Source organism: Leopardus geoffroyi, chromosome D3, assembly GCF_018350155.1.
Source record: "Leopardus geoffroyi isolate Oge1 chromosome D3, O.geoffroyi_Oge1_pat1.0, whole genome shotgun sequence".
In the NCBI taxonomy this organism is placed as follows: Eukaryota; Metazoa; Chordata; class Mammalia; order Carnivora; family Felidae; genus Leopardus; species Leopardus geoffroyi.
The window spans coordinates 66,867,400-66,894,680 of record NC_059339.1 but is presented as its reverse complement, the minus strand read 5'-3'; the positions used below and the strand labels follow the sequence as shown (position 1 = coordinate 66,894,680).

Sequence of the window (27,281 nt, the reverse complement as noted above, 5' to 3'; positions counted from 1 at the left end):
ACTACTTGCTTTCAGGAAATTCTCTTGGCCTTTGTTTATCTTCAAGTCATTATTTCATCCTGTTTTTGAAGGGTATTGAATTTTCAGTGACAGTTTTTCCTTTCACCACTTTAAAGATGACTTCTGGCTTGTGTTGCTTCTGGTGAGAAGTCAGCCTTTATTTGTATCGTTTTCCCCTTGTATGTAATGTTTCTTTTTTTTCCTGACTGCTCTCAAGATTTTGTAGTCATCATTGGTTTTCAGTAGTTTGATTTTGATGTGACTAGGTAGCTTTCTTTGTATTTATTTTGCTTGAGGTTTGATCCTGTAAGGGCTTCCCCCCAATCAAGTAATATTTTTTCATTATTTCTGCAACTTTTTTTTTTTATTAACTGTTTGAAAATGCAGAGTGTGCACCTCTAATCTCAAAGTAAATGTTACTGAATTTGACAGTTAAGAGCTCATTGATGCCTTTAACTGTGGATAGAGAGTGGGAAATGGAATTTGCACAAGAAAGAGTTGAGAAGTGAATAGGAATTGAAGAGATGGACAGACATACTATTGTAGCTGCCTTTGTGTTTTTTGCCCCATACTTAGAGTTTTGTTTGACTTTTAGGCTTTCATCATAAATAGCATTCCTTTCTCTCTCCTCCTTTTTTAAATGTTCTGGGAAAATATGAGCCACTTTATGACATGATTTCTAGGAGCATAATTGTTACACTAAACTATGCTTAAATAAAAATGTTTTACTCAAGTTAATGTTTTTCTTGATTTGGTGTGTCTTGTGGAAGGAAGTTTTCTGACACTGGGTATTCAACTGGCACCTTGTTTATTCATATTCGTGTATCAGGAAAACTGGCCACTCACACACACGAGAGCCGTTTGACCTTTTCTTGTGTGTTGTTGCAGTACTTGTTGGGAAGCAGCCGGTCTCTATTAGCTTTTGCTTTGTTTTGTTTTAAAGTTCTTTGTGAAGGAAATACATTTCAGTTTTAATAATATAGTTAAGGATGACTTCATTAGGTAATTTTTTAAACTAGATAATCTGTATGCAAATAATTATTATATATCTTAATTTTTTCAACTTAGAAGCTAAAGTTTAACATTTTATCTTCTATGAGTATTCTACGTAATGGAATATAAAGGCTCGAAAACAAAACAAAAGACCAAAAGACACCTAAATCTGGGATAGACATCTGGGGGGAGTTTGCGACTTCTTCAAGTTTTCATTTGAGTCAGTAGGATGAAATGTAATTTTGAAGAGTTGTGCTGTATTTTGACCTTATTATAATTAGTCTGTTAGAGTAATGACTAAATGCTTAAAATTGAGCCTGCTTTAGAGTGACTTTACTTTCATGATTCCAAGATGATTGCAATTTAGTACTTATTTTGGAGTTATTTTAACCATAAAAATTCCAGAATTTGGCAGACTTTATCAGAAGTGCATTGTTATTGCAGATGGTTACATCCTTGTACTTGTTTCGTTTTGGATATTGGAATGTTATCTTTTTTTTTCCTCCCCAGTTCAAAGCAGTATTCAACGATTTCAAGAGAAGTTTTTTATTTTTGCTCTGACACCTCAGCAAGTTAGAGAGATATGCATATCCAGGTAAGAAGAATGTTTGGAATATATGATGTTTCTTCATGAATGTTGTTACATTAGTCCACTAGGGCTGCCATTTACAAAGCACAACAGTGGGCAGCTTACACAATTGAAATTTATTTTCTCAAAATTCAGAAGGCTTGAAGTCCAAGATTAAGGCTTAAGTCAAGAGTTGGTTTCTCCTGAGGCCTCTCTCCTTGGTTTATGAGGATGCCTTCTTGCTGTATGTACCCACTTGACCTTTCTTCTCTGTGTCTGTGCATCTCTGGTCTTATAAGGACACCAGTTGTATTGGATTTGGGCCCCACCCTTATAACCTTTTTTAACTGGAATTACCTTTCTAAGGTTCCCATCTTCACAAATAGATTGGGGGTTGGGGGGTGGTCAGGTCTTCAATGTGAATTTGGTGGGGGAGGGAGGGGACACAGTTCAGTCCACAACAGTTGAACATATTGTTCCTTAAGTAAGCATAGTATGCATTGACTAACGTTAGCCAAATATTTAATAAATACTCTGTATTAGAAAACAGTTTTAACCTTTGACTAAAACCTCATCCTACTTTTTGAATTCCTTTTTGGCAATAACTTTTTTAATGAAAATTTTATTCCAAATATAGCAACATAAAAAAGAATTTGTGATAACAGCCCAAAGTAGGATGTCTATAAACCTTACCATCCAAACTGAGACACTTTTAAGAGTTAAAGTAGACATCATGTTCTTTTCCCAGAAAAATGAGTACACTGGAACTGTTCTGGGGTGCCTGGGTGGCTCAGTCGGTTAAGCATCTGACTCTTAATTTTGGCCCAGGTCATGATCTCACAGTTCATGAGTTTGAGCCCTATGTTGGGCTCTGTGCTGACAGTGTGGAGCCTGCTTGGTATCCTCTCTCTCTCCCTTTGCTCCTATCCTACTCCTGCTTGTTTTCTCAAAAAATAAATAAACTTAAAAAAAACCCAAAAAACTGGAACTGTTTTGAGCTAGGCAGTTACCTGGGCCATAAAATTAGCAGAAATCAGAAAACAATTATGAAAAATACTTAGCTTTGCCGTTTAGAAAAATTGGAGAACCTTAAACACATTTATGAAGAACAAATAAACTAAGATGTAAGAGGAAAGAAAAGGAAGTATGTAGTGTATACTTTTCCAATTAAAAATATAGTCATCTTAGGTGTCAATAACATGACTCTTTGAACTTGTGTTCTTAAAGATACAGTGTTAGAAAGCAGAGGCTCTAGGAGGTTAAATGATTTTCTGGGATTGTAAGGTTAAAAGTAGAACAAAGAATTGAGCAAATTAGAGGTTTTTTGCCTCCTTCCAGCTGTTCATTAGAAAGCTCGTCTTCTCTGAGATGTTACTAATTTACAAAAATAAGGTCTGTAGTTAGATTTTGGAAATTCTGTATTTAGCCCAGTTACATAAGTTCTTTACAGTTGGACTTTTTGGTCTTTACTATCTTCATGTGCATTGTCAATCTCCCAAGATGGTGAATCCAGACTTAGGGGCCTCATGTCTCTTTTAAGCACACTAACTTCTTGAGGATGCTGTTTTTCTGTAGAAAAGTCTGGGAGAAAGTTTTAGATTCTTTCATTAGTCATATCACCCTTATCAATATATATAGGGAAAGAGTGCTGTTGTCAGAATCTCAAAATGATTGTTATGTTCTGACCCTGTAAAGTTTGAGCTCTCAAAGAGTATTGCGTTAGATAGACTGCCTCTTCCACGAAGGGGGAAAGTGTTAATAACTAAGTTAAAAAAAAAAAAAAAGACAATGTAAGGATTAGTCCAAATGATCCAACATCCAAATAATAGTTGCAGAAAACATGGAGAAAATCATCAAAGAAATAAAATGGTTCCTTCTCACCAAGGGCAAGACATTGCAGTGAGTTTTTGTACATTAGAAGTGCGTTAAATCTTGGGGATTTAAACCAACTAACAAATAAATAGACTAAATTAAAACTTTAATAATTATGTTTATATTATTAAAATTATATTTTTTAAGTGTTTTTTAAAATTTATTTTGAGAGAGAGCGTGCATGAGTGGGGGAGGGGCAGAGAGCGAGGGAGAGAGAGAATTCCAAGCAGGCTCCACAGTGTCAGCACAGAGCCTGCTGCAGAGCTTGAACTCCCAAACTGTGAGATCATGACCTGAGCTGAAATCAAGAGTCAGCCACTTAACCTACTGAGCCACCTAGGTGCCCCTAAAATTACATTTTATACCTAAAACCGTATCATTAAGTTTTGTTTGTCATTCATTGATGAACCTTTGCTTGATATCAATGTTTACTGTTTATTAGGTACAAAGCATATATTATAAAACATGACCTTTTTCTACAAGTTGGCTTGCAGTCTTGTTAGTGAACCAGCTCATATATATAAAATGATCTTGGCGTTAGAAGGTGTCATGAAAAGATCCAATTTCAGTAATTACAAATAACTACTGATATATAGGAGGGATGAGGTTACTATTAACCTTGGTGGTCTTGGAAAGCTTCAACTGAGTGTTGGGTGGGTCTTCGAAAGAAGGAAATTCTTTAGAGTAAGTAGATTTATTTATTTTTTAATGTTTATTTTTTGTGAGAGAAACAGCGAGAATGCTTGAAAGAGCATGGGGGAGGGGCAAAGAGAGGGAGAGGGAGAGCGAGTCCCAAGCAGGCTCCAAGCCCAGCACAGAGCCTAATGTGGCACTTGATCCCTGGACCCTGGGATCATGATCTGAGACGAAATCAACAGTCGGGCACTCAACCACATGAGCCACCCAGGTGCCCCTTGAGTAAGTAGATTTCTTTTTATGTTTATTTATTTTGAGAGAGAGAATGCCAGCGGGAGAGAGGCAGAGAGAGAGAGAGAGTAGGCTCTGTGCTGTCAGCGCAGAACCTGATGCGGCGCTTGAACTCACGTACTGTGAGATCATGACTTGAGCCAAAGTCAAGAGTCCAATGCTTAATTGACCAAGCCACCCAGGCGCCCCTAGAGTACGTAGATTTAAAGATACAGATTTCAAGATACATTTTTAAGTGAACAAAAACAAGGCATCAAAATGTGAATAATATACAACCAATTGCCCTGAAAAGGTGTGTTTGTGTGTGTGTGTGTGTGTGTGTGTGTGTGTGTGTGTAATTTGCTTAAGTGCCTAAAATATGTCTGGACAAGTATGATCAGCTGCCTCTAGACAGGGGAATTGGATGGCCAGGGCCAGAGCTGGGATAGTCTTTTTCAGTTTATATTCATTCTGTATCTTTGAACTTTGAACTGTGTGAATTTATTAAGTAGTCAAAAAATGAATGACTAAAATTTAAATAATCTCAATTAAAAACTTTGATAATGTTCTGGAGATGGATACTGGTGGTGGTTGCACAACAGTGTGAGTATACTTAATGTCACAGAATTATACACTTAATGGTTAACATAAATTTTATCTTATGTATGTTATGTATAAAAACTTTTAAAAAACCTAAGACTATTTATAACCCTCCTTCCAAAGGAAAAAAAAATAGATCGAACACACACATGTATAGACAACATCCAATGTTTACTGAGTTGTGTAATTAAATAATACAGTATCTCCTTCTTCCTGATAAATGGAAGTGAAAGTTTGGTACCCATTAAACAGCCTCAGTGATTATCAACATTTTGGCAGTCTGTATGTGGACACCCCCCCCCCCCGTTTTTCCTGAAAGATTTTAAAGCAGATCACAAGTATTATGTAATTTCAGCTAGAAATACCTCAAGACACATTTCAAATCAATTCTTAATCTAATCACAGTAAAATTAATAATCCTTTAATATAAAACAATGGCTAGCTCCTATTCAGATTTTCTCGGTTGTTTTAGAACTTAAACACAGCCATGTAATTACTTTTGACTTCTTTATCTCCAAAGACTTTTAAAAACTTTATACTTTGAAGTAGTTATGGATTCATAGAAAAGTTATGAGAATATACTCTTTACCCAGCTTTTCTTTTTTTTTTTTTAATTTTTTTTTCAACGTTTATTTATTTATTTATTTATTTATTTATTTATTTATTTATTTATTTATTTTTGGGGGGGGGGACAGAGAGAGACAGAGCATGAACGGGGGAGGGGCAGAGAGAGAGGGAGACACAGAATCAGAAGCAGGCTCCAGGCTCTGAGCCATCAGCCCAGAGCCCGACGCGGGGCTCGAACTCACGGACCGCGAGATCATGACCTGGCTGAAGTCGGACGCTTAACCGACTGCGCCACCCAGGCGCCCCTACCCAGCTTTTCTTAATAGTAACATCTTGCATAACCATAAGAACAGTTATCAAAACCAAGAAATTAATGTTGGTATAATACTGTTAACTATAAATTTTATTCAGATTTCACCAGTTTTTCTGCTAATGAACTTCTTTTGCTAGATCCAGTCTAAGATAACAAATTACATTTAATTGTTATGTCATTTTAGTTTCTTTCGGTATTTGACAGTTTCTTAGTTTTTCCCTATTTTTCATAACTTTTGATACTTTTGAAGTGCACTGGCCAGGTATTTTGTAGAATGTTTTTCAGTTTTGGGTTTGTCTGATATTTTGTCATGAGACTATGCATTTTTTGGCAAGAATACCTCAGGTTATATGCTCTTCTTAATGTATCATATCAGGCTACATAATATTGCTACATCTTATTTTTGGTGTGTTAATTAACCTCGATCGCTTGGGTAAGGTACCCTTTACTAGATTTTGGCACTAAATCTAAGTTGGAAAAACTAAGTTGCTGGTTTTTCCTTTGTTAGTAATAAATCTTAAGGGAGATACTTTGAGACCAGGCACCTGTTCTGTTTCTCGTCAGATTTTTGTCCACCAATTCAGCATTCTCTGATGGACCTTTCCTTCAGCAGTTACTTTGTCCTGAACGTTCTGTGTTCGATGGTGTCGTTTTCTGTTGTCCTTACTCTTTTTCACATTAGAGTCATTCTTTTGTAAGGAAGAGTTATCCCTTCTCTCCCATTTATTCAGTTATTTACTTGTATCCGTGTAGGCTCTTGAGTATTCTGGATTATAATGCAGCGCTATGGTAATTTATACTGTTCAAACTGCCTTTGGCCATTGGCTGTTCTTTCCGGTTGGCTCTTGTGCTCTTTGGTATGTCTCCATCTGTTTCTGAGCACTATTACTTTTGGGCACCACAGGATGCTTCAGGTTCATTTTGTCATTTCTCTGCCCAAGTTCTGGAATTGATCACTTCTCCAAGGAACTCTCTTTCCTCTCTTACAATGCTTCTTACTATCCTCTTTGAAAATAGTAGTTCATTGATTCTGTAGCATATTACACATTCTGGATTTGGATCTAGATGCACTTCTTGTGGTGTCATTTAACTTCTATGCCTGTGGTTCAAAATACTTTGCTGCATATTAGAATCACATGGGAGGCTTTTAAGGCTCTAAATACCCATGTTTCATTCACGCCAGTTCAATTAGAGAATCTCTGAAGATGGAACCCAGTGTTTCAAGTTCCCCAGGTGTTTCCAGTGTTTCACAAATTTGAGAATCGCTGTTGTGCATCCAGCTTCCCCCCTTGCCTGTAATGGTAGTAAGGTCTAAATGAGGCTCTAATACATTCAGGTTTGGGTTGGTTCTTTTTATATTATGTTTGGTGAAGATTGATCAGTGAGTTCAGCTCTCTTCTTGGTTTTCACACTACCCCTTCCGCTTGCCTCTCTAATCAGGCTGGCTCAGCTCCTCACACTGACTTCTCTTACATGTTCCCGGGAATCAGTCTGTGATTCTCTTCTCACTACTCCTTGATAGTATCCGTGAATGTGCTTTGTTGTTTTTATGTTGGTGGTTGCAAAATCTCTGCTTTGCCCTGGAGTCCTTACTCACTGCCCTGTTTTGATGACTCACAGGCACATCGAACACAGCACATCCAGAATTGAACTTGCCTTCCTCCCAAACCTGCTTATTTGTCTTTTGTTCTTTCACTCATTCATTTAGTCTCACGGCAGATATTTATTTACTATCTATGATGATCCAGGCACCAGGGGTGCAATGTTGAAAAAATAAACTGGCTTCAAGGGGAGATTTTTGCTTGGTATATTTTCTCCTGTTGCCCATTTCATCAGTGCCATAGGATCTGCCTGGACAGAGCCCTCGTTGTATTATCCCACACTGCCTCCACCACATCTCATCAGTTTGCTGCTCTCCACTGATCCTTCTTTTATGTCTCTTTTGTGATTTAAAATTCGATGCAACTCTCCCCTTGAGGGAGCTAGCATGGTCTTTAGAGTCATACCAGTTGGAATCGGAATTCTGGCTCAGCCACTTTGGTCTGGATGCCTCTAGGTGGGTAAGTTATTAAAGCCTGTTGAATCTTACTTGTACAGTGTGTAAAATTGGAAAGATAATCACCACCTCACTCTGTGGTTGGGGCGATTGAATGCCAGAACTTGCTTTACCTTTTAACCTGCTGAGTAGCAGCAACGTGAAGCCAGTGGCACCATTCCAAAACCTGGGTCCAGCCTAGATGGTCCCCTTCCCTTATCCTACCTTCTTGTAGCCAGTCATTGAGTCCTGTCAGTTTTTATGCCTAAATATCACTCAGTGATGTTTCTGTTGAAATAGTTTCATCTTGGCCTATATAGTTGCAGTGGTCCCCTGACTCTCCCAGCTGACCCTGTGATCTTTCTAAAGCCCACTCAGTTTTCTCTCTCTTCTGCTTAAAAACCCTGGAGTGATACTTTGTGAAGTCCACACTCTGTTGCCTGGCAGTTGTCTCCAGCTTCTTGTGCCGCTCATCTTCTGTATCCTCACATCTCCCTGGCAGCTTATACTCCTGACTGGGCTGTCACAGCACTGTCCCTTTGCATATCCTCTTCCTCCCTGTCCTAGGGCATATCTTAGGGCCAGTTTAAAGCTTAGCTCTTCTATGATGCCTTTCTGGATTTCCCCCAACACACACTTTGTCTCTCATTGCGCTTTGTACTTAGTTTCTATTGAAGCCTCCTTGCGTTTATTTGAGTACTTGAATTTACAAACTTGATGAAAGCAACATCTTACTCATTTTCATATTCTTAAAGCCTGTCACAGTGCCTGGCATATAGTAATTCCTGCTTTCATATCTGATGGATGGGATGGACATGTGAAAGTTCCTAGACCAGTGACTGGTAGAAACTGAATGTCAGAAGATGCTTCCTCATTACTCATCATGTTTGTGAAGATATATAGCCCATTGCATTTCCCAGTTGATGTTAATTTCCCTTCCTGGAATAAAGTATAAATCCTTAAACAAGCTATTTAAAACCCTTTATATCATTTTCCCATTTATCCTTGTAGTTCTGTTTTTTGCCGTTTCTCTTTTTCCAAATGTTTCCCACCACAACAAGATTTTGTTACGTATCTCCAGTTGGTCTTCACCTGATCCCCGCTTTTTTTTTTTTTTTTTTTTTTTTTTTTTGCTGAGAATCACTGCAGTGGTGACCACTGTTACTGATGGAAGTGTGTCTAAATAGAAGTAGGTAGAACCACTGCTGTGCAAACCCGATTTTCTAGTTTATTGAACTAGTGGTGATAACTGTCTTGAACTTAAAAAAAAATTTTTTTTTTAGGGGTGCCTGGGTGGCTCAGTTGGTTAAGTGTCCAACTTTGGCTTAGGTCACCATCTCATGGTTTGTGAGTTTGAACCCTGCATTGGACTCTGTGCTGACAGCTCAGAGCCTGGAACCTGCTTTGGATTCTGTGTCTCCCCCCCCCTCTCTGTCCCTCCCCTGCTCGCGTTCTCTCTCAAAAATAAATATACATTAAAAATAAATTAAAAAAATTTTTTTTAACGTTTATTTTGAGAGAGAGAGCGTGTGCAGAGGAGGGGTAGAGAGAGAGGGGAGAGAGAATCCCAAGCAGGCTCCTGCATCAGTGCAGAGCCTGACATGGTGCATGAACTCACAAACTGTGAGATCATGACATGAGCCAAAATCAAGAGTCAGCCATTTAACCGACTGAGCCACCCAGGCGCCCCTGCCTTGAACTTTAAAAAAAATTATTTTTAATGTTTATTTATTTTTGAGAGAGTGAGAGAGCTAGCAAGCTGGGGAGGGGCAAGAGAGAGAGGGAGACACAGAATCCGAAGCAGGCTCCAGGCTCCGAGCTGTCTGCACAGAGCCCAATGTGGGGCTGGGGCTCAAACTCACAAACTGTGAGATCATGACCTGAACTGAAGTCGGACGCTTAACCGACTGAGCCACTCAGGTGCCCCCCAATTTTTTAAATGTTTATTTTAAAGAGAGAGAAAGAGCAAGCAAGGAAGGGTCAGAGAGACAAGAGACACAGAATCCAGAGTAGGCTCCAGGCTCTAAGCTGTCAGCACAGAGCCTGACATGGGGCTCGAAATCACAGACTGCAAAATCATGGCCTGAGCCGAAGTCAGATGGTTAACCGACTGACCCACCCAGGTGCCCCCCTGCCTTGAACTTTTAAGACAGAGTTAAACTTCCATCTTTTCTGTAGCACTTGTTTTTCAGAATTTACTGTAACCTTTAACACATTTTAGTCGTATGTATCTGTTACCTACTAGCTGTTAACCTACTAGCATGACACCTTTGAGAGCAAATATGGAGTCTTCATTTGTGGGAGAACCAGCACCCAGACTGTGAAATGTTTCTCAATTTTCATGAGTGGAGTGATATGGGTTACTCACAAGAGGTCAGTGTTGTCTAGGATACTGGGAGGTTTTGAATAGACATTTGAGAAGGGTGGAGGCTATTGGCAAGGGAACGTGCAAGCAGAGTTAGTAATGGTAGCAGCTGGCTGCTCACACTTGTTGGGCACTTTTTCTGTCCAGGCACTTTGCATGTGCTGTTAACACATTTAATCATCACAACTCCTCCATGAGGGAGGTGCAACAATTTTCCATCTTGAACAGATGGAGAAACAGAGGCACACACAGGTTCAGTAATTTGCCGGACTATAGAACTCAAGCTGGTCACTGTTGTGCTTTACTGCCTTCGAGGGAACAAAGTGGAGCAGAAGACTGACCCAGTTAAAGCAAGGTGAGGGCTAAATGCCCTCTCAAGAAGGAACTCATTTCTAATATGCTTCTCTCTGACAGGGTCCCAAGATTTACTTCTTACAGTATAACGTGCTTTCGTGTCCCTTGGGGATCATGGGAAAGCACAGATTCTAATTCTGTAGGTCTGTAGTGGGGCCTGGGATTCTGCATTTCCGACAAGCTCCCAAACAGTCACAGTGCTGCTGCATTGTAGGCTCCAGTTGGGGTGGCGAGGCTTTGGAAGGTTCAGTGCCAGAAATATTTTATTTGGCACTCCTTTAGGTTCTCATCCAGAAATTCTAAGACGTTCTGTGTCCTTAATTGGATATTTGATTATAAAGTTGCTGTGGTACAGAGATGCCAAGGCTCTAGGCATTTGTTCTCCGTTTTGCTTCTATATAAGAATCACCTGCTGTAAAAACTAATGCTCAGTCTAGGGGCGCCTGGGTGGCTCAGTCGGTCGAGCATCCGACTTCGGCTCAGGTCATGATCTCACGATTCATGGGTTTGAGCCCCGTGTTGGGCTCTGTGCAGACAGCTCAGAGCCTGGAGCCTGCTTCGGATTCTGTGTCTCCCTCTCTATCTCTCCCCCTCCCCAGCTTGCACTCTGTCCCTCTCTGTCTCAAAAATAAACAAACATTTAAAAAAAAAAAAAAAACAAACTAATGCTCAGTCTGTATTGCAGACAATAGACTATCTGGTGAATGGGTCTATATAGTTAAAAAAAAAAAAAATCACATGATTAAAATGGTCAGCCAGGGTTAAGAACCATTATAAACAAACAGCTAAATTTATTAAACTCTTTTAGAACTGAGGGTGCTCCTTCTCAAGTTAACCAAATCTGTTGCCTGTTGCAATAAACACTGTATCATGAGAAGTTCCTGTGAATTGAAAATACCTTAAAATTGCTGTAAGGACATGACCAAATATTAAGTGAATGATGGTTGTCATCACAACAGTGTTTTGATTAAGGCTTGTGCTGTTGGTAGGGTATTGTTCATCTTCAGAGATAAGAATAAAAATACTAATAATGCTTTCTTTCTGGTGAGAATGTTCTGCGAATTCTTGTTTTACCTTCTTAACCCAGTTTCTTTCTCTTTCCAACAGGGATTTTTTGCCAGGTGGTAGGAGAGATTATACAGTCCAGGTTCAGCTGAGGTGAGTTTGAAGGTTTCTGTTAATTTTATACTTGCTAACTATGTGCATATAGTCCTGAACTTGAAAATACATAAGCATGTTTGGGTATACTCTTTAATAAGAATTTTTTTTTCTTAATGCAGACTTTGCCTGGCAGAGACAAGTTGCCCTCAAGAAGACAACTATCCCAATAGTCTATGTATAAAAGTAAATGGGAAGCTGTTTCCTTTGCCTGTAAGTTTCTTTTTTATTTACCAGGCTTGTGTGTAAGTTTAGTCTAAATACAAGGCGTAGAATCAGTGACAACTCAGCACCATTGAACAGTCTTACTATCCAGGTTAAATACTGTTTTCCACTAGAGGGATTCATGACTCCTTGAAGAAATGGCTGATTCCAGGTCTAGGGGACTTGGAAAAGGTGAGCCTGGAATGTCTTGTGCCAGGAAGCAGGGAAGCTGTGAATGACTCTTAGGATTGTATCAAATGGCATAATAGGACATGACTTGCATATAAAGGGCAGCATGTTGTTGTAGTTGTCTGACTGAGCTGGGCCTACTCCATGGATGAGATGGTGAAAGGCAGAGGCTGCTGAGAGCGACCGAACATGGAGATCAAGGGTTCCAGGCTTGGGCTTTGGGGAATGGATGAAGTGGTATTTGATTGACATCCGTTGTTTAAGCAGTGAAGCTGTATATGGGCGTCAGCACTTGGGGGACACACACACACACACACACACACACACACACACACACACACAGAGTGGGAACAGCCTGTTTCTGGCCTGATAACTCTAGACTCTTTAAATCCTGTTAGTCAGGTCTAAAAATAACACTTAATTGTTGAACTTGATTGTGTATCTGTCTTCTCTAAGGCTTTGAATAAGCCAGTGAATCAGTGCAGCTGTTCAGTAAAGCCATAATCAGAAAAGTAGGAGAGCATGGCCTGTTTGTCAGGCACTACCAAGTGGAGGTGTATTTAACTGAGGACGTGCTGTGAGAACACTGATTCCACCAGTATGCTAAGTTGCCATTCCAGCACAGCAGAAACCATCGTGACTACAGAGAAGGAGTTAGGGGAGCTGTTTAGCATCCCCGCTGAGCACTCGAGACTTGGCTCTGGAGTAGATAATAGAAGCAGCACTCATGAATAGCTAAGCAGGCCGGACAACATGGTCCAGGACTCTGGGCTCTACCAGAGCCAGATGATGGTATTTGTGCCCCCAAAGTGAAGCTAGCCCATGACCAAAGCCAGTCCTTGTAGTCAAAGATCTGACTTGGTCGTCAGGAGTCCCATTTGTCTCCTCACAGCTTGTGGGTTTAGAGACCTGAGAGGTACCTAAGAGCTTGAGCAACACTGCACTGTTGTTGCCTGACTCCTTTTGAAAGATGTCCGTGGGTCTGAGAGCATGGAGATCGTCCTTTGGGGATGAGAGGGGAAATTACAGAGGCTGAGGAGGTGTGGTCAGGAGGAATGCTTACATGACCTCTGGCAAGTTCAAAACCCAGGTGAGACATTTTGCTTCTCGGGTTGTTGGCAGTCAGCCACAGTGGATTCTCAGGAGCTGTCTTTTATCTGGATCGATCATACAAAGATCTGAACTAAGGAAAGAAGCAGTTTTACTTGGAGCTGAAGGATGCCGGTGGGTGGCCAGATGTGTGGCAGAGAAATTCTGAGAAAATCACAGATTGTGGAACCCCTTGTGCACACTTTCCATGGCTGTTCATATCCAGTTTTCTTTGTTTGGGGTGTGTTAAAATCTCTTTGACCCTTGACTTTCATTGCTATTTTAACTCTGTCACCACCCCTGAAGAAAGAGCTAACTGTGAAGATCTTTTTGGTGTCTATGAGACCTACCTTGAAGACCTGTCCAGTATATGACTATGCCAGTGATGTGGGCTATCTGAAATGTGTGAGGTTCTGTGGAAACTCTGGCTTTGCTGCAGAAAATATGGTGGGTACACACACCAGTTCCACAAAATACTCCAAATACAGCAGTGTTATGCTTTGGAATGATGTCCTCATCCATGAGATCTGCAGCACCGTTATGGAACTCTGAGTATCTCTGAATTTGTCACTCTTTCAGTCCTTTTGAGAGAGAAGAAATTAGGCAGTGGAGTACTTTCTCTGGTGCAGTGTTACTCAGTTACTGCTGGTTTCTTTCCCGAAGCACCAGCTAACCCTTCAGTACTTACATGCGGCTGTTTGTGAACAGATCAGTTACTGTGTGATGAATCTGGCCTTCCCCTCTGGAGCGAGGGCCCTGCAGCAGCTCCCTGAGTACTTGTGAAGGAGGTGAAGAAGTGGAGTGTTAGGACAAAGGCAAAGACAGATTTTAAAAACAAAGCAGTGGGAGCTTGGGGATGGGTAGGGGGGCTTTTTTTGACCCTGAAAGGGCCATCCCTGAAATCAAATGCCAGCCTCTCCCAAAGAGGCTTTTCAGCCCTGTGAACTTCTTTGAACGACTGACATAAATTTATATGCAACTGATAGAAAACTCCGCAAACCCTCTCTTGATCCACAATTGTTATTGATTGAGGTAATGAAATATGGAGCGTTTACTGGCATGAAGCAAGTTTATGAAAATCATGTTGAGTATACTGCAGCCTCAGAAGAGGAAACTCTAGTGACCTTGTGGGAATTAATATATTGAGCTCTTCACCACCATGAAGATCCTCAGGGACTTTGTTCCAGTTATAAGAAACATTGACAGGTCTCAAGGAAGTTTAATATGTGGTCCTTGCCTGTGATCCTAGTTTATTGCATAGCAAATCCTAGAGGAATAAGCTTGACACAGTCATGGAATTTCCCATGAGAACTGTGAGTATATTTGAATTTGTGTCCTGGAACAAGTTCCTCTGTGTAGACCTTACTGCAGCACTCAGTCATTATGGAACCATGATACTGCGTGTACAGGGAGACAACGGAATGAGAAAGGGTATAACCTTGATGATAGCATCGTGTCCCTAGATTCTTAAGGGTCAAATAGTGATGAAAGCAGTTTCTGGGGCGCCTGGGTGGCGCAGTCGGTTAAGCGTCCGACTTCAGCCAGGTCACGATCTCACGGTCTGTGAGTTCGAGCCCCGCGTCGGGCTCTGGGCTGATGGCTCGGAGCCTGGAGCCTGTTTCCGATTCTGTGTCTCCCTCTCTCTGCCCCTCCCCCGTTCATGCTCTGCCTCTCTCTGTCCCAAAAATAAATAAACGTTGAAAAAAAAATTAAAAAAAAAAAAAAAAAAAAAAAAAAGCAGTTTCTGTGCGGTTTTACCCATGTCATGATAACAAGTTTTAGGAGACGCCTTCATGCATTGATTTTCCAGATTACCTTGATACAGGGACAGCAGTAAGCAGCTCATAGCAGGACTTGTGGAATGACAAGTGCAGCATGGACAGACACAAATGAAGTGGTCTCTGAGAGTATCCCCCTCACCCTATCTTTGACTTCCAGACTGACAGCAAGATGAGAACATTTTATGTTTTTAAGGACAGAAGGGGTGGGGAGGGAAAGATCCTCCTTGCTTATTAGAGTTATTGTGAGAGACTGAATTATTTTTCTTTTTAAACAGATTTTGAGAAATTTCTGTCATTCTGTGGAGCTGTAAGGTTGGGGGGTCATAGAAGTGGATTGACAGTGGGAGTATTACTCGGAAAGATTTTGTAGAATGGTGAGGACGTGTGCTACAATTCAGCTGACAAAAATCAAATATTTCCTCTTGGTGCAGTCAGAATTCTTCTCAGTGCTAGGCCTCTTATCCTAATATATTCATTTCTGTGTTCATGGATTTCTTTTTTCTGATATATGTTTTTTTTCCTGTATGTATTAGTCATGCAGATGGTCTGCCTCACAGTAAATCTGGAGGTAAAGTCAGCATTTTCTTCTTTTAAACATATACCTCCGTCCCCCAATTTGAAGAGATTCTTTGGCCTTAAGATGGGATAATGTTGGCATCTAAAAACTACTACAGTGGACTCAAAACCATCACATACATGATCAAGTTTATAATTATGCTGAAATAAACTGCTGGAGTTGCACCAATTCATTATTCTGAAATTGGTAAAGGCAGAGAGTCATTGATTTCAGGGTAACCCAATATTGACATGGTCGAGTTTTTTAAGGAAAAATTTTAATATAAGCAAAGGGAATAATGGATGAGAAAACTGTTCTTTTCAAATCTCTAATTATATAATCACTCTAGGTAACCATCAATGGATGCTAAAACCATTAGGTCAAAGCTTGATGGGGGAATGTTACTGTGGAGGGATCGGCTGACATGAGCTGAATTCCTGTTCAATCTTGGCATCCCTGAAAATGGAGCAAACTCATGTGCTTCATGATGTGGTGCAATGGAAAGTATGTAACACTCCCCTTGAAGTTTTGTGTCTGAATCTGATTTGAATCTTAATCTAATCAAGTCTGCATAGCTAATTACCAGCTTAAAACGTGTACAGGATATAGAACAACAGAACTTCGTACCATGAGGAAGCAATATGCCTCATTTAGAAGGTAAGGTCATTCTTCAGGTCAAAAGTCCTGGTAACTCCAACAGAAAATGACATTGGAAAAGAAGAAGTGAGGGTGGAGGAGAATAAAATTTATTCTTTAGTGTGTATATATATGTATGTGTATACATACATATATACATATGTATATATATATATATACACACACATATACATACATTATTCCATTATTCTTTAGTGTATATACACACACACACACATATATATAGTATATATGGACTATATATATAGTATATATGGATATATATATATATATATATATATATATATATATATAGACACACACACACACAAACACATAAATAAAGGAGACTTTAGAGTAAGCATAGTGTGAGGCTTGGAATCTGAATCAGTGGATTCAGAACCTACTGAGGTTTGGATTCTGAATCAGACTGTAAAAGGACATCTTGTATACCAGTCTGTATATGGATAAAATGATATGTATGGGATTTGCTTTAAAATAATCTGGGATGGGAGTATTAAAGTATTGAATTGAGTGATGGGTATATAGGAATTCATTATACTTTTTTCTCTATTTTTGTATGTTTGAAATGTTCAATAATAAAACCATTTGAAGCAGTTGGGAAATTTGAATATAGACTGGATATTAGGTAGTTTTTAAGAATTGAAGTTAATTTTGTAAGGTTGTGATTTTATTTTGAAAGACGTTATTAAAGATGTGTATAAAAGTATGGATCAAGTGGCATGTCTAGAATAAATGTGTATATGGGTAGGGTGTGTATTTTTGGGTGGGCTGCGGGTGGAGCCAGAGTCAAATGAAGCAAGATTGGCAACATGTTGATAATTATTGAAGCTAGTTGGTGGGTACTTCCTGTTCTCTCTACTTTTGTGTATGCTTGAAAACACTTTTTTTAAAGTTTATTTATTTTGAGAGAGACAGACACTGCAAAAGGGGGAGGGACAGAGAGAGAGGGAAACAGAATCCCAAGCAGGCCCTGCACTCAGCGTGGAGCCTGATGCGGGGCTCAAACTCATGAAACCATGAGGTCATGACCTGAGCTGAAACCAAGAATTGGATGCTTAAGTGACTGAGCCACCCAGGCGCCCCTTGACAATTTTTATAATGCAGTAAAAAAGTAAATCTTGGTTGGTAGTTTTAAGGTAGTGGTGGTAGTAGTAGTAATTAGAAAATGTCAGGGAGGAGCTCCCGGGTGGCTCAGTCAGTTGAGCGTCCAACTTCAGCTTAGGTCATGATCTCATGGTCAGTGAGTTACAGCCCCAAGTGGGGCTCTGTGCTGATGGCTCAGAGCCTGGACCCTGCTTCACATTCTGTGTCTCCTCTCTCTCTGCCCCTCCCATGCTCAACCTCTCTCTCCTTCTCTCTCTCTCTCTCTCTCTCTCTCTCAAAGAACAATAAACATTAAAACTTTTTTTTCAATTAAAAATAAGAAAATATAGGGGGAAATGGTAAAGGAACAACACCGTCAACTTTTGTCCCGGTTACCAGTCAGGTAGGATGTCATACAGCACAGCACAGAAAGTTTTTGAATCTTTTATTGGAATATTAGGCTGACACTAACAGACTATCTTTTACTGGCTCTCTGGCAGCCTTTTTTTTTTTTTTTTTAATTTTTTTTTAACGTTTATTTATTTTTGGGACAGAGAGAGACAGAGCATGAACGGGGGAGGGGCAGAGAGAGAGGAAGACACAGAATCGGAAGCAGGCTCCAGGCTCTGAGCCATCAGCCCAGAGCCTGACGCAGGGCTCGAACCCACGGACCGCGAGATCGTGACCTGAGCCGAAGTCGGACGCTCAACCGACTGAGCCACCCAGGCGCCCCATGGCAGCCTTTTTTAAGAAAGCTTTTAAACTTGTTCCAGAGGTCCCCTGTCAAAAGAACTTAATTATATTTTTGCTTTAGCTGTGGAAGATTGTTAGAAATATATTAAAGCTACACATTTATATTCTAGAAAATTGCAATTATATAACCTGTTCTCAGTAACCAGGTAATTGATGATTGAGTGGAGGGGATGCTAATGCTCAGAAGGAGAAGAGAAGTTAACAGGTAATTCAGAACTACCAATGAAATCAAACTGGTCAGGTGGGATGGAGAATAGATTTAAAATACTTTAGGTGGCTAAGACTAGTACCATAATTGATTTTGCATTTGCAAACAACCTCATTTTTAAAGTCTCTTATTCTCTCTGCTCTTGGCACTCTCTTCCTGTGTCATACTGACTTAAAGCTGTTGCTCGGTGTCTCAGATTCCAGTTTACAGAGTTCACTGTTTAGCAAGTTCGTGCGTTATTTTTATCATCTTGGCAGACCCTGTACCATTGTTTCATTTGGTTAACCTACCACTGGACATACCAGAAGACCAAATTTATTTCCAGGCCAGAAACAGACAAAACAGGTTTCGTTCAGAGTTACCCAGATCTTGGTGTTGATATTCCTTATACTGTTTGCTCATTGAGCCAATTCCTAGAGTCTCTTTATAAGGGAATGATTTTTTGTTTGTTTTATTTCACTTGAACAACTTTAGATGGGCGTAACCTTCCTACATACATGTACACAGGCACACACACACACAATTTCTTTTTTCCATAGTATAAATGGCTGTTAAGTTATTCTCTTTGACTTTCTTTTTTTTTTTTTTTTTCAACGTTTATTTATTTTTTTTTTTGGGACAGAGAGAGACAGAGCATGAACGGGGGAGGGGCAGAGAGAGAGGGAGACACAGAATCGGAAACAGGCTCCAGGCTCTGAGCCATCAGCCCAGAGCCTGACGTGGGGCTCGAACTCACGGACCGCGAGGTCGTGACCTGGCTGAAGTCGGACGCTTAACCGACTGCGCCACCCAGGCGTCCCTCTCTTTGACTTTCTTCTCCCCTGCTCAAACTGTTTCTAGTGATTTTCAGAGTCTTGATGCAAGTTGTAGATTGCAAGTTAGGTGAATTCCCACTTAATTACTATCCTATCTCCTATGAGGCAGTGAAGGATGTCCCCTAATTGTGTAATACCACCAATACTATATTTCATTGTTTCTAACATGCATATTTCAACATCACCAAAACCCAGAGGTATCTTACAATTGCCGATTACCAGGTGGCAGCTGTAATGTATTGTCATGGCCTATACTTGTGCAGCCTTGATGTTGTTCCTGTGGCATGACTGGTTAGCTAGCCTCCTTGGGTTTTTTAGCCAATAAATGATTTAAGAACATTTTAAGGAAGGTTCATGAATCCTGGTTGTTGTTTGAAAACCTTTGATCAGTACGTTGTCATAAGATCCAGACTGTATCAGCATTAACACATGCAGCTGATTTAAGGGTGTCAGTGACCTGCAGGGAAATCTGAGAGATGCTAGTGGAATAGATTATAGTTTTAAGGAATACTTTTATCTCCAGAGCTCTTGGTGGTGTATTGGGAGATCCCATGAAACATATGCATTGATAACTCAGTGAAAAGTCCTTCAGAAGATTCTTCGGTATATTTAAAAGGAATACGTTAGCCAATTCATTTTGCTTATATTTCTTTGCTGTGCGTGCAGAAATAAGTAGTAATATACTAGACTGTGTCACTAACTTTGTATTTTTTTCTTCTCAGTGGTACATAGTTAAATTACATACCAAGATATGGTATTTGCTTTTTTTTTAAAATACATAGATGTTTTCACAGCTAAGAAATTTTATTTTATTTTATTTTATTTTATTTTATTTTATTTTATTTTATTATTTATTTTAATTTTTTTAGGGAGTGCCTGTGGCTTGCATGAGTGGGGGAGTGGCAGAGGGAGAAGAAGAGGGAGAATCTTAGGCAGGCTCCACTCTGGGCATGGAGCCTGGTGTTGGGGCTCAATATCACAACCCTGGGATCGTGACCTGAGCTGAAATCAAGTGTCAGACACTTAACCGATGAGCCACCCAGAAATTTTAATTTTCTAAAAAATATATTAGTTTACTTTTTTTTTCTTCAATATATGAAATTTATTGTCAAATTGGTTTCCATACAACACCCAGTGCTCATCCCAAAAGGTGCCCTCTTCAATACCCATCACCCACCATCCCCTCCCTCCTACCCCCCATCAACCCTCAGTTTGTTCTCAGTTTTTAAGAGTCTTTTATGCTTTGGCTCTCTCCCACTCTAACCTCTTTTTTTTTTTTTTTTTTTTCCTTCCCCTCCCCCATGGGTTTCTGTTAAGTTTCTCAGGATCCACATAAGAGTGAAAACATATGGTATCTGTCTTTCTCTGTATGGCTTATTTCACTAGTTTACTTTTGAAAATTACAAACTGAAAAGTCTTTTGGTAATTGAGAATTGGGTGTAATGTGAATCAAAAATGAGTGCACTTGCTATTTAAAACAAATACTAACTGGAAAAAGTAGAATAAAGGTTAAATTCCAGTATTAGAGTCATCAAGCTAGTTTAATGTCAATTGAAATAATGATTATTCTTTGTCAACATGATCTGGTTTTAAAGATGTCCGTTTCTTTTCTACTTGGAGAGAAGGCAGTGGAGAGCTTTTTTCTTATTCATAAGACTTTAGTAATTCCTTTGAAATTCATTAATTTGTTCCTTTTTTCCCCACAAACTACAACAAATACATATTATTATAATTTTTTTAATTTTATTGTTTTAAAATTTTAATTCCAGTATAATTAACATACAGGGTTACATTAGTTTCAGGTGTATAATATAGTGATTGCACGGTTCTACACATTGCTCACTGCTCATCATGATAAGTGTGCTCTTTAATCCCTACCACTTATTTCACCCATCCTCCACACCCATCTGGTGGCCGTCAGTTTGTTCTCTATAGTTAGGAATCTGTTTCTTGGTCTGTTTTTTGTCCCTTATTTGTTTTGTTTCTTAAATTCCACATACGAGTGAAATCATACGGTATTTGTCTTTCTCTGACTTAACTTCACTTAGCATTATATTTTCTAGCTCCATCCATGTTGCAAACGGCAAGATTTCATTTTTTTATGGCTGAATTTAAAAATGTACATATATACCACCTCTTCTTTATCCATCCATTCATCTGTTGATAGACATTTGGGCTATTTCCATAATTTGGCTATTATGGACAGTGCTGCAATAAATGCAGGGGTGCATATATCTTCTTGAGTTAGTGTTTTTGCATTCTTTGGATAGATACCTTGTTCTCTTTTTCATTTTTGGAGGAACTTCACACTGTTTTCCACAGTGGCCGCACCAGTTTTCATTCCCACCAGCAGTTTGCACAAGGGTTCCTTTTTCTCCACATCCTTGCCAGCACTTGTTTCTTGTGTTTTCGATTTTAGCCATTTTGACAGGTGTGAGGTGATACACCTCACTGTGGTTTTCACTTGCATTTTCCTGATGTTGAGTGATGCTGAACATCTTTTCATGTGTCTGTTGGCCATGTGTATGTTGTCTTTGGAGAAATGTCTGTTCATGTCCTGCCCGGTTTTTATTTGGATTCTTTGGGGTTTTTTTTTAGTGTTGAGTTGTTTACGTTCTTTATAGATCTTGGATCCTAACCCTTTATCAGATATATCGTTTGCAACTATCGTTCATTCAGTAGGTTGTCTTTAAATTTTGTTGATTGTTTCCTTTGCTGGGCAGAAGCTTTTTATTTTTATGTAGTCCTAGTAGTTTATTTTTGCATTAATTTGTTCTTTAATTCCCAGACTTTGTTTTCCCTCTTTCCCATCCCCAGTATTTGAATGCATTTTTTTTTAAGTTTATTTTTCTATTTTGAGAGAGACAGAGTGAGTAAGCGAGCAGGGGAGGGACAGAGATAGAGGGAGAGAGAGAATCCCAAGCAGGCTCTGCACTGTCATCACAGAGCCCAGTACGGGGCTCTAACTCTTGAAGCATGAGATCAGAACCTGAGCCGAAGTCGGACACTCAGCTGACTGAGCCACCCAGGTGCCCCAAAATATAACGTTTTTAAGAAGATCATTTTCTTCTTCTGGGTTGGTGAACTTAGGATGACAACTGTATGATTTCCAGGATAAGAAAAGAATAACTTAGTATAAGTGAAATCAGGCAAATCTGTATCTATCTTGGAGAAGATGTTTGATCCCCTGCAGAGAATATAAAATTATTTTTCTTTCTTATGGTTCTAGGGCTATGCACCACCACCTAAAAATGGGATTGAACAGAAGCGCCCTGGACGCCCTTTGAATATTACATCTTTAGTTAGGTTATCTTCAGCTGTGCCAAACCAGATTTCCATTTCATGGGCATCAGAAATCGGAAAGGTAAAGACTCTCTTCTGGGTAGCCTGAAAGTGATCTCACTAGGAGCTGATTTGTTTTTTCTTAGCTCATGCTACTAGCTCTAACTTGTCAGTTTTCTGATTGTAATCTCCAAGAAGCAGTCATTTTCAGTTTGGGGTGGAGATGTAGAGATTCTCAAGGTTAAAAAGTTTAAGGTTTCCTGAATGCTATCTCTTTATTTTCTTGGAAAAGAAGTGAGTGTAATTACAGTATTTCTTAAGGAAATTGTTTAATCACAGTTGTGTTTGTGTGTTTAAGTGGTGTTCTAAGAAACTGAAAACTTTGGATGATGTTATATATTAATGAAGGGGAACAAAGCTTTATCAGGCTTTGAGGAAAATGTTTAAATGTGCTCATGTTGTGGTTGGAAATAATCCATTCCAAGATTTACATGAACAGCTTCCTCAGATAACATGGTGAAAAATACATTATTTTTTCATAATGTAGCTGTCCCTTCCCTAACGTGCATTTGGGAACAGGAGTTAATTTGTCAGAGTTTTTCTTAGAGGAAAGCCAATATTGGGTTCATTTAAAGATTTGCTCAAGGCCATGTATGAAGTGGTCTCTTCTTCCAGAATTAGAACTTTGAAACTCTGGATTTGAAGTGTTAATTCACCTCCCTGAATTATGAAAATACATTATTTTTTCAATACCTTTATGTTTGAACCTGGCTTTCTACTAATTCTTAGTCTCAAAATGTGTTATATCATTTATGGGGTACTGACTAATACAACATGGGATTTCTATTTTAGAACTATTTGTTTATATTTAGAAATAATAGAATGGCAAAAGAGATTTCAGTTAATTTCTGAACATCAACTTTCATCTTGCTGTTTCATAGAGGTAAAGGGTAATATTCCTATTATATGGATGGAGAAATCGAGCCCTATGTTTATAGCAGGAATTTTGTGGTTGTGTCACCAAGGCAGTTGCAGAGCTGGACATAAAGAATATTTTGTATTAATATTTGGACTATAAAAATATTACTGTCTCTTTAATGATTGTTTTCTTGAGCTTTCATATTTGAATTGTTACTGTTCACTTGTCTTTATTATCATAGGGCACTGATTCCTAATATTTTTCATTTTCACAAACTGAATGTGTAATGTAGTGAAGCATTGGATAAGGATTCAGAAAATTTTGGCTTAGTCCCAAGTTGGCCCTTGTTTGATTTTAGCAAAGTTGCTTAATTTCCTGAGGCCTACTTAACGAATAAGTAAAATCTTGAGAATGGGTGTTGTATGCAAGGAACGTTGTTAAATGAGCAAGTATTAAGGCTTTAAAGCTTAGGAGAAGGATTCGAATAGAAGAGTATATCTTCTTGAAGTAATTATTAACTTGCAGATTTTTGAGTAAATGATTGTAGACATGGAAGACCTGGAAGGGTTTTTTTGCCACAAAATGGGAATAATATTCTTTCCTTATAATTAAAATGATTAATTGACTTAAAACCTGCACACTATATATATTGGGTACTCCTCAGATACTTAAAAGGACTGTTGCAGAACATTAAAAATAATATTTAAAATACTTGTTTTGGTAACTATTAAAAGTATTCCATTTATTGTAGAATCAATTGAATGAATATATGTAGTTAAATTGCAAGAGATTTTTAGTATGTAGGTAAAATTATATTTCATCTCTTCATAGCTCTATAAATAGCTAACGAAGGTTCCTTTGTGCCAGATCCTAGAGGTATGGGATTGGATGCTGGTTTTTTTTCTGGGCTTGTCTTTTTGATTTTTATCGTTTCTCCGTGTGTCTTATTTACTGCAGTAGCTGTCCCTTCCCTAATGTGCATTTGGGAACAGGAGTTAATTTGTCGGAGTTTTTCTTAGAGGAAAGCCAATATTGGGTTCATTTAAAGATTTGCTCAAGGCCATGTATGAAGTGGTTTCTTCTTCCAGAATTGGAACTTTGAAACTCTGGATTTGAAGTGTTAATTCACATCCCTGGTGTTTGAACTTTTTTTCTGCAGTGGAACCTGTTCTTCAGTGAAAATATTCTGACAGTTCCAATACATAAAAACAGAACAATTTTAGTTAGAAGTAGGCATGAGAGGGTACATTCTCATTCGTATCATCATTGCCCCTAAGATAGCAGTTTTGCTAAATTAGAAACACAGTTTGAAAACTACTGATATATGTTATCTTTCACATGGATGTTTTAAAGGGTTAAGTGATTTAGAAGTACCTTTAATATGATTGAGTTTTTGTCTTCTGTAAAATAGCTGAGTTGATTTTTTTTCCCTTCCCAGTCATTGACCTTCCTGTGAAAGTTATCTTGAATGTTATTTTTAGCAACCAGAATTTTTAGACAAGTATTTTTTGTAAATAGGCTATTATCTCTTGTCTTTAATACAGATTATCTTTCTTTGTAGAATTACTCCATGTCTGTATATCTTGTACGACAGCTCACGTCAGCCATGTTATTACAGAGATTAAAAATGAAAGGTATTAGAAACCCTGATCATTCCAGAGCACTAAGTAAGTAATGTTTGTAAGACTAAGCATATGAGATGCTTTAATGGGGAGGAAAAAAAAAAGCAAGCCTCACATATACATCAATACAGGAATAATTGGGAAGAATTATTAGAAACTTGAAATGAATTTTGAGTTAAAAGTATTCTAAGAACAGAGCCCTCTGACGTGCAAAACCATTCTCTTAGAAATCACTCCCAGTGGATCAATTTTAAAATCCCAACTAGTCTGATTTGGGGGTTTTTCATGACAATTTATTTAGGTAAATGTCAGGTTGGTGGTAATTTGGATGCATACATTGACTTGCAAATAGAAATGCAAGTCTTCAGAACCTCCAGTGTGTAATAGAATGTACCTTTTAAAAAAGTCTAAATAAGAGGCTCTTTTTGCAGAAGAATGTTGATAACTATCAACAGTATTTGCCTTCTCAGATGTTTTGTTTTATGTAATAATAGAGAAAAAAGTCTAACCCAAACTGTAAATAATTGAGTTCAGTAACTTAATTCAATTGAACAGACATTTTCCTGGGAAAGAGAATATTTTCCCTCAAATTACCTTCCATACCAACTGAATGAACCGGAAAGGAAAAGAGGATCTACAGATTGAAAAGGGAGCCAAGTAGGGCTGTTGAAATGATGTTGCGTTTCTTGTACTTAAACCATCCTCATCTCCTGAAATGACACAGTATCCATCTTCCTGCCTGGAGGGGGAAGCCAGAGAAGCCCGTAGTTCTTCTTGCTTGCCCAGTTCGGATTCAGCGGCCTCCATTTCCTGATGTATTCTCAGGATGGTGTTGAGAATTAGGCACCTGAAGGCCACACGTATAATTGTTAGCTTGTGTATACAGTACCTTGTATCCATCACCTGGTCAATAAAATTGCAGAGACATTCCACGTCCATTGTAGTTTTCAGTTGTCAAAGGAAGTGTAAGAATATTGTGCCCCTTCTGTTTACAGATTACTCCCTAATAAAGTTACGAGTGTGTGTGAGGAAAGCGTTAAAGCCCAGAGTACTGCTGGTTTCCAAGTGCCTTTCCTAACCGTTGGATTGTTCTGAAGCCTTAAGCAGCTTTCTGTTTTTGGAACTCTTCCTTACCTGCAATTTTACTTTTAAAAGGAAACTTAAAAATTCAGTTGAACATGTGATCTAGAGTTTGCAAGTTTGTAATGCTTAAACCTGATAATGGAAGTAGGATTGTGTTTTCAGTATGTTAATCCTTAATGTTTCGGGGGTTTTTATGTTTTTATAGTTGGTTGACCTATTGGAAATGTTTGGGAAACGTATCAACAATAAGATGATATATATTTCTATAATTCTGTTCATAATTATTACAGTTCGTTGAAAAAATTTTTAAATTCTTTTTCTTTCTTTTTAAAGTTAAAGAAAAACTTACTGCAGATCCTGACAGTGAAATTGCTACAACTAGCCTCCGGGTGTCCTTGATGTGCCCTGTAAGTAACGCAGCAAGACATTCTGGGGTGTTTCGCTTTCTATGAATTACTAATTTTCCTATAAAAGTAAGTGTGGGACGAATGATATATTATGATAGAATTCTGAACTTTTGTTGTTTTTCCATTCAGGAAGTTTAATGATTAAGCATTATAATTCTAGCAGGTGGTGCACTGTCAGCACAGAGCCCAATGCGAAGCTTGAGCTCATGAACCGTGGGATCACTACCTGATCGGATATCAAGAGTCAGATGCTTAACTGACTGAGCCACCCAAGTGCCCTGTATTATTTTTATGCTTTAGTCGCAGAATGTTCGGTCAGGAAGAAAGTGCTTCGATACAACTTACCTGAGGAGTTCTAACAGTTGCATGATGCCATTTTCTGTCTTATTTTCTTGGCATTTGTTTTTTATTCTTTTAATTTGTTTCCTTTTTTTTTTTCTTCAAACACTGTGCCATTCTGTATGAGAACAACCAAAACAAAACACAATAGCCCAACATACTAATGGATTCTCAGATTTTCAAAATAGTGAAGGTGGTATATCAGAGTGGTTAGGATTCCTTCTGTATAAGAATAGGGAGCAGTTTCTTTTCAGTAAAGCTGACCGTGTTTAAGAACATTAACATTTCAATTTTTTAAAGAGATGAAGTAACAAGATCCTGCTTTAAGTTTATTAAATACTCTCTTTCTCTGCTGACAAGTGAAACAAGTCTGTTCCTTGGACTGTCTTTTGAGCTTAAGTATTCATCCTACCTGGTTTGTTCAGCACTAAGAAAAGCACGAATGGTTCTTTTCAGGCTGTGGTAGTGGTAACATGAAGTTGAAGCTAACTGTAGGATATGATGCATATTAATTAAAACACCAAACAGGTGTTTCGATCAAATGAAACGAATGACAGTCG

General features: G+C 38.8%; 1 protein-coding gene across 12 annotated transcripts in view; it reads left to right on the top strand.

Annotated features, from left to right (window-relative positions):
* Positions 1 to 27,281, top strand: part of PIAS2 (protein inhibitor of activated STAT 2) — a 95,934-nt gene that overhangs the window by 39,818 nt on the left and 28,835 nt on the right. For all 12 annotated transcript variants that reach the window (XM_045457660.1, XM_045457659.1, XM_045457668.1 and 9 more), the window contains 6 exons: positions 1,504 to 1,588; positions 11,681 to 11,731; positions 11,854 to 11,944; positions 22,299 to 22,433; positions 24,832 to 24,937; positions 26,309 to 26,382. In XM_045457660.1, the coding sequence (XP_045313616.1) occupies positions 1,504 to 1,588; positions 11,681 to 11,731; positions 11,854 to 11,944; positions 22,299 to 22,433; positions 24,832 to 24,937; positions 26,309 to 26,382 (542 nt within the window). The remainder of the gene's footprint in view (positions 1 to 1,503; positions 1,589 to 11,680; positions 11,732 to 11,853; positions 11,945 to 22,298; positions 22,434 to 24,831; positions 24,938 to 26,308; positions 26,383 to 27,281) is intronic.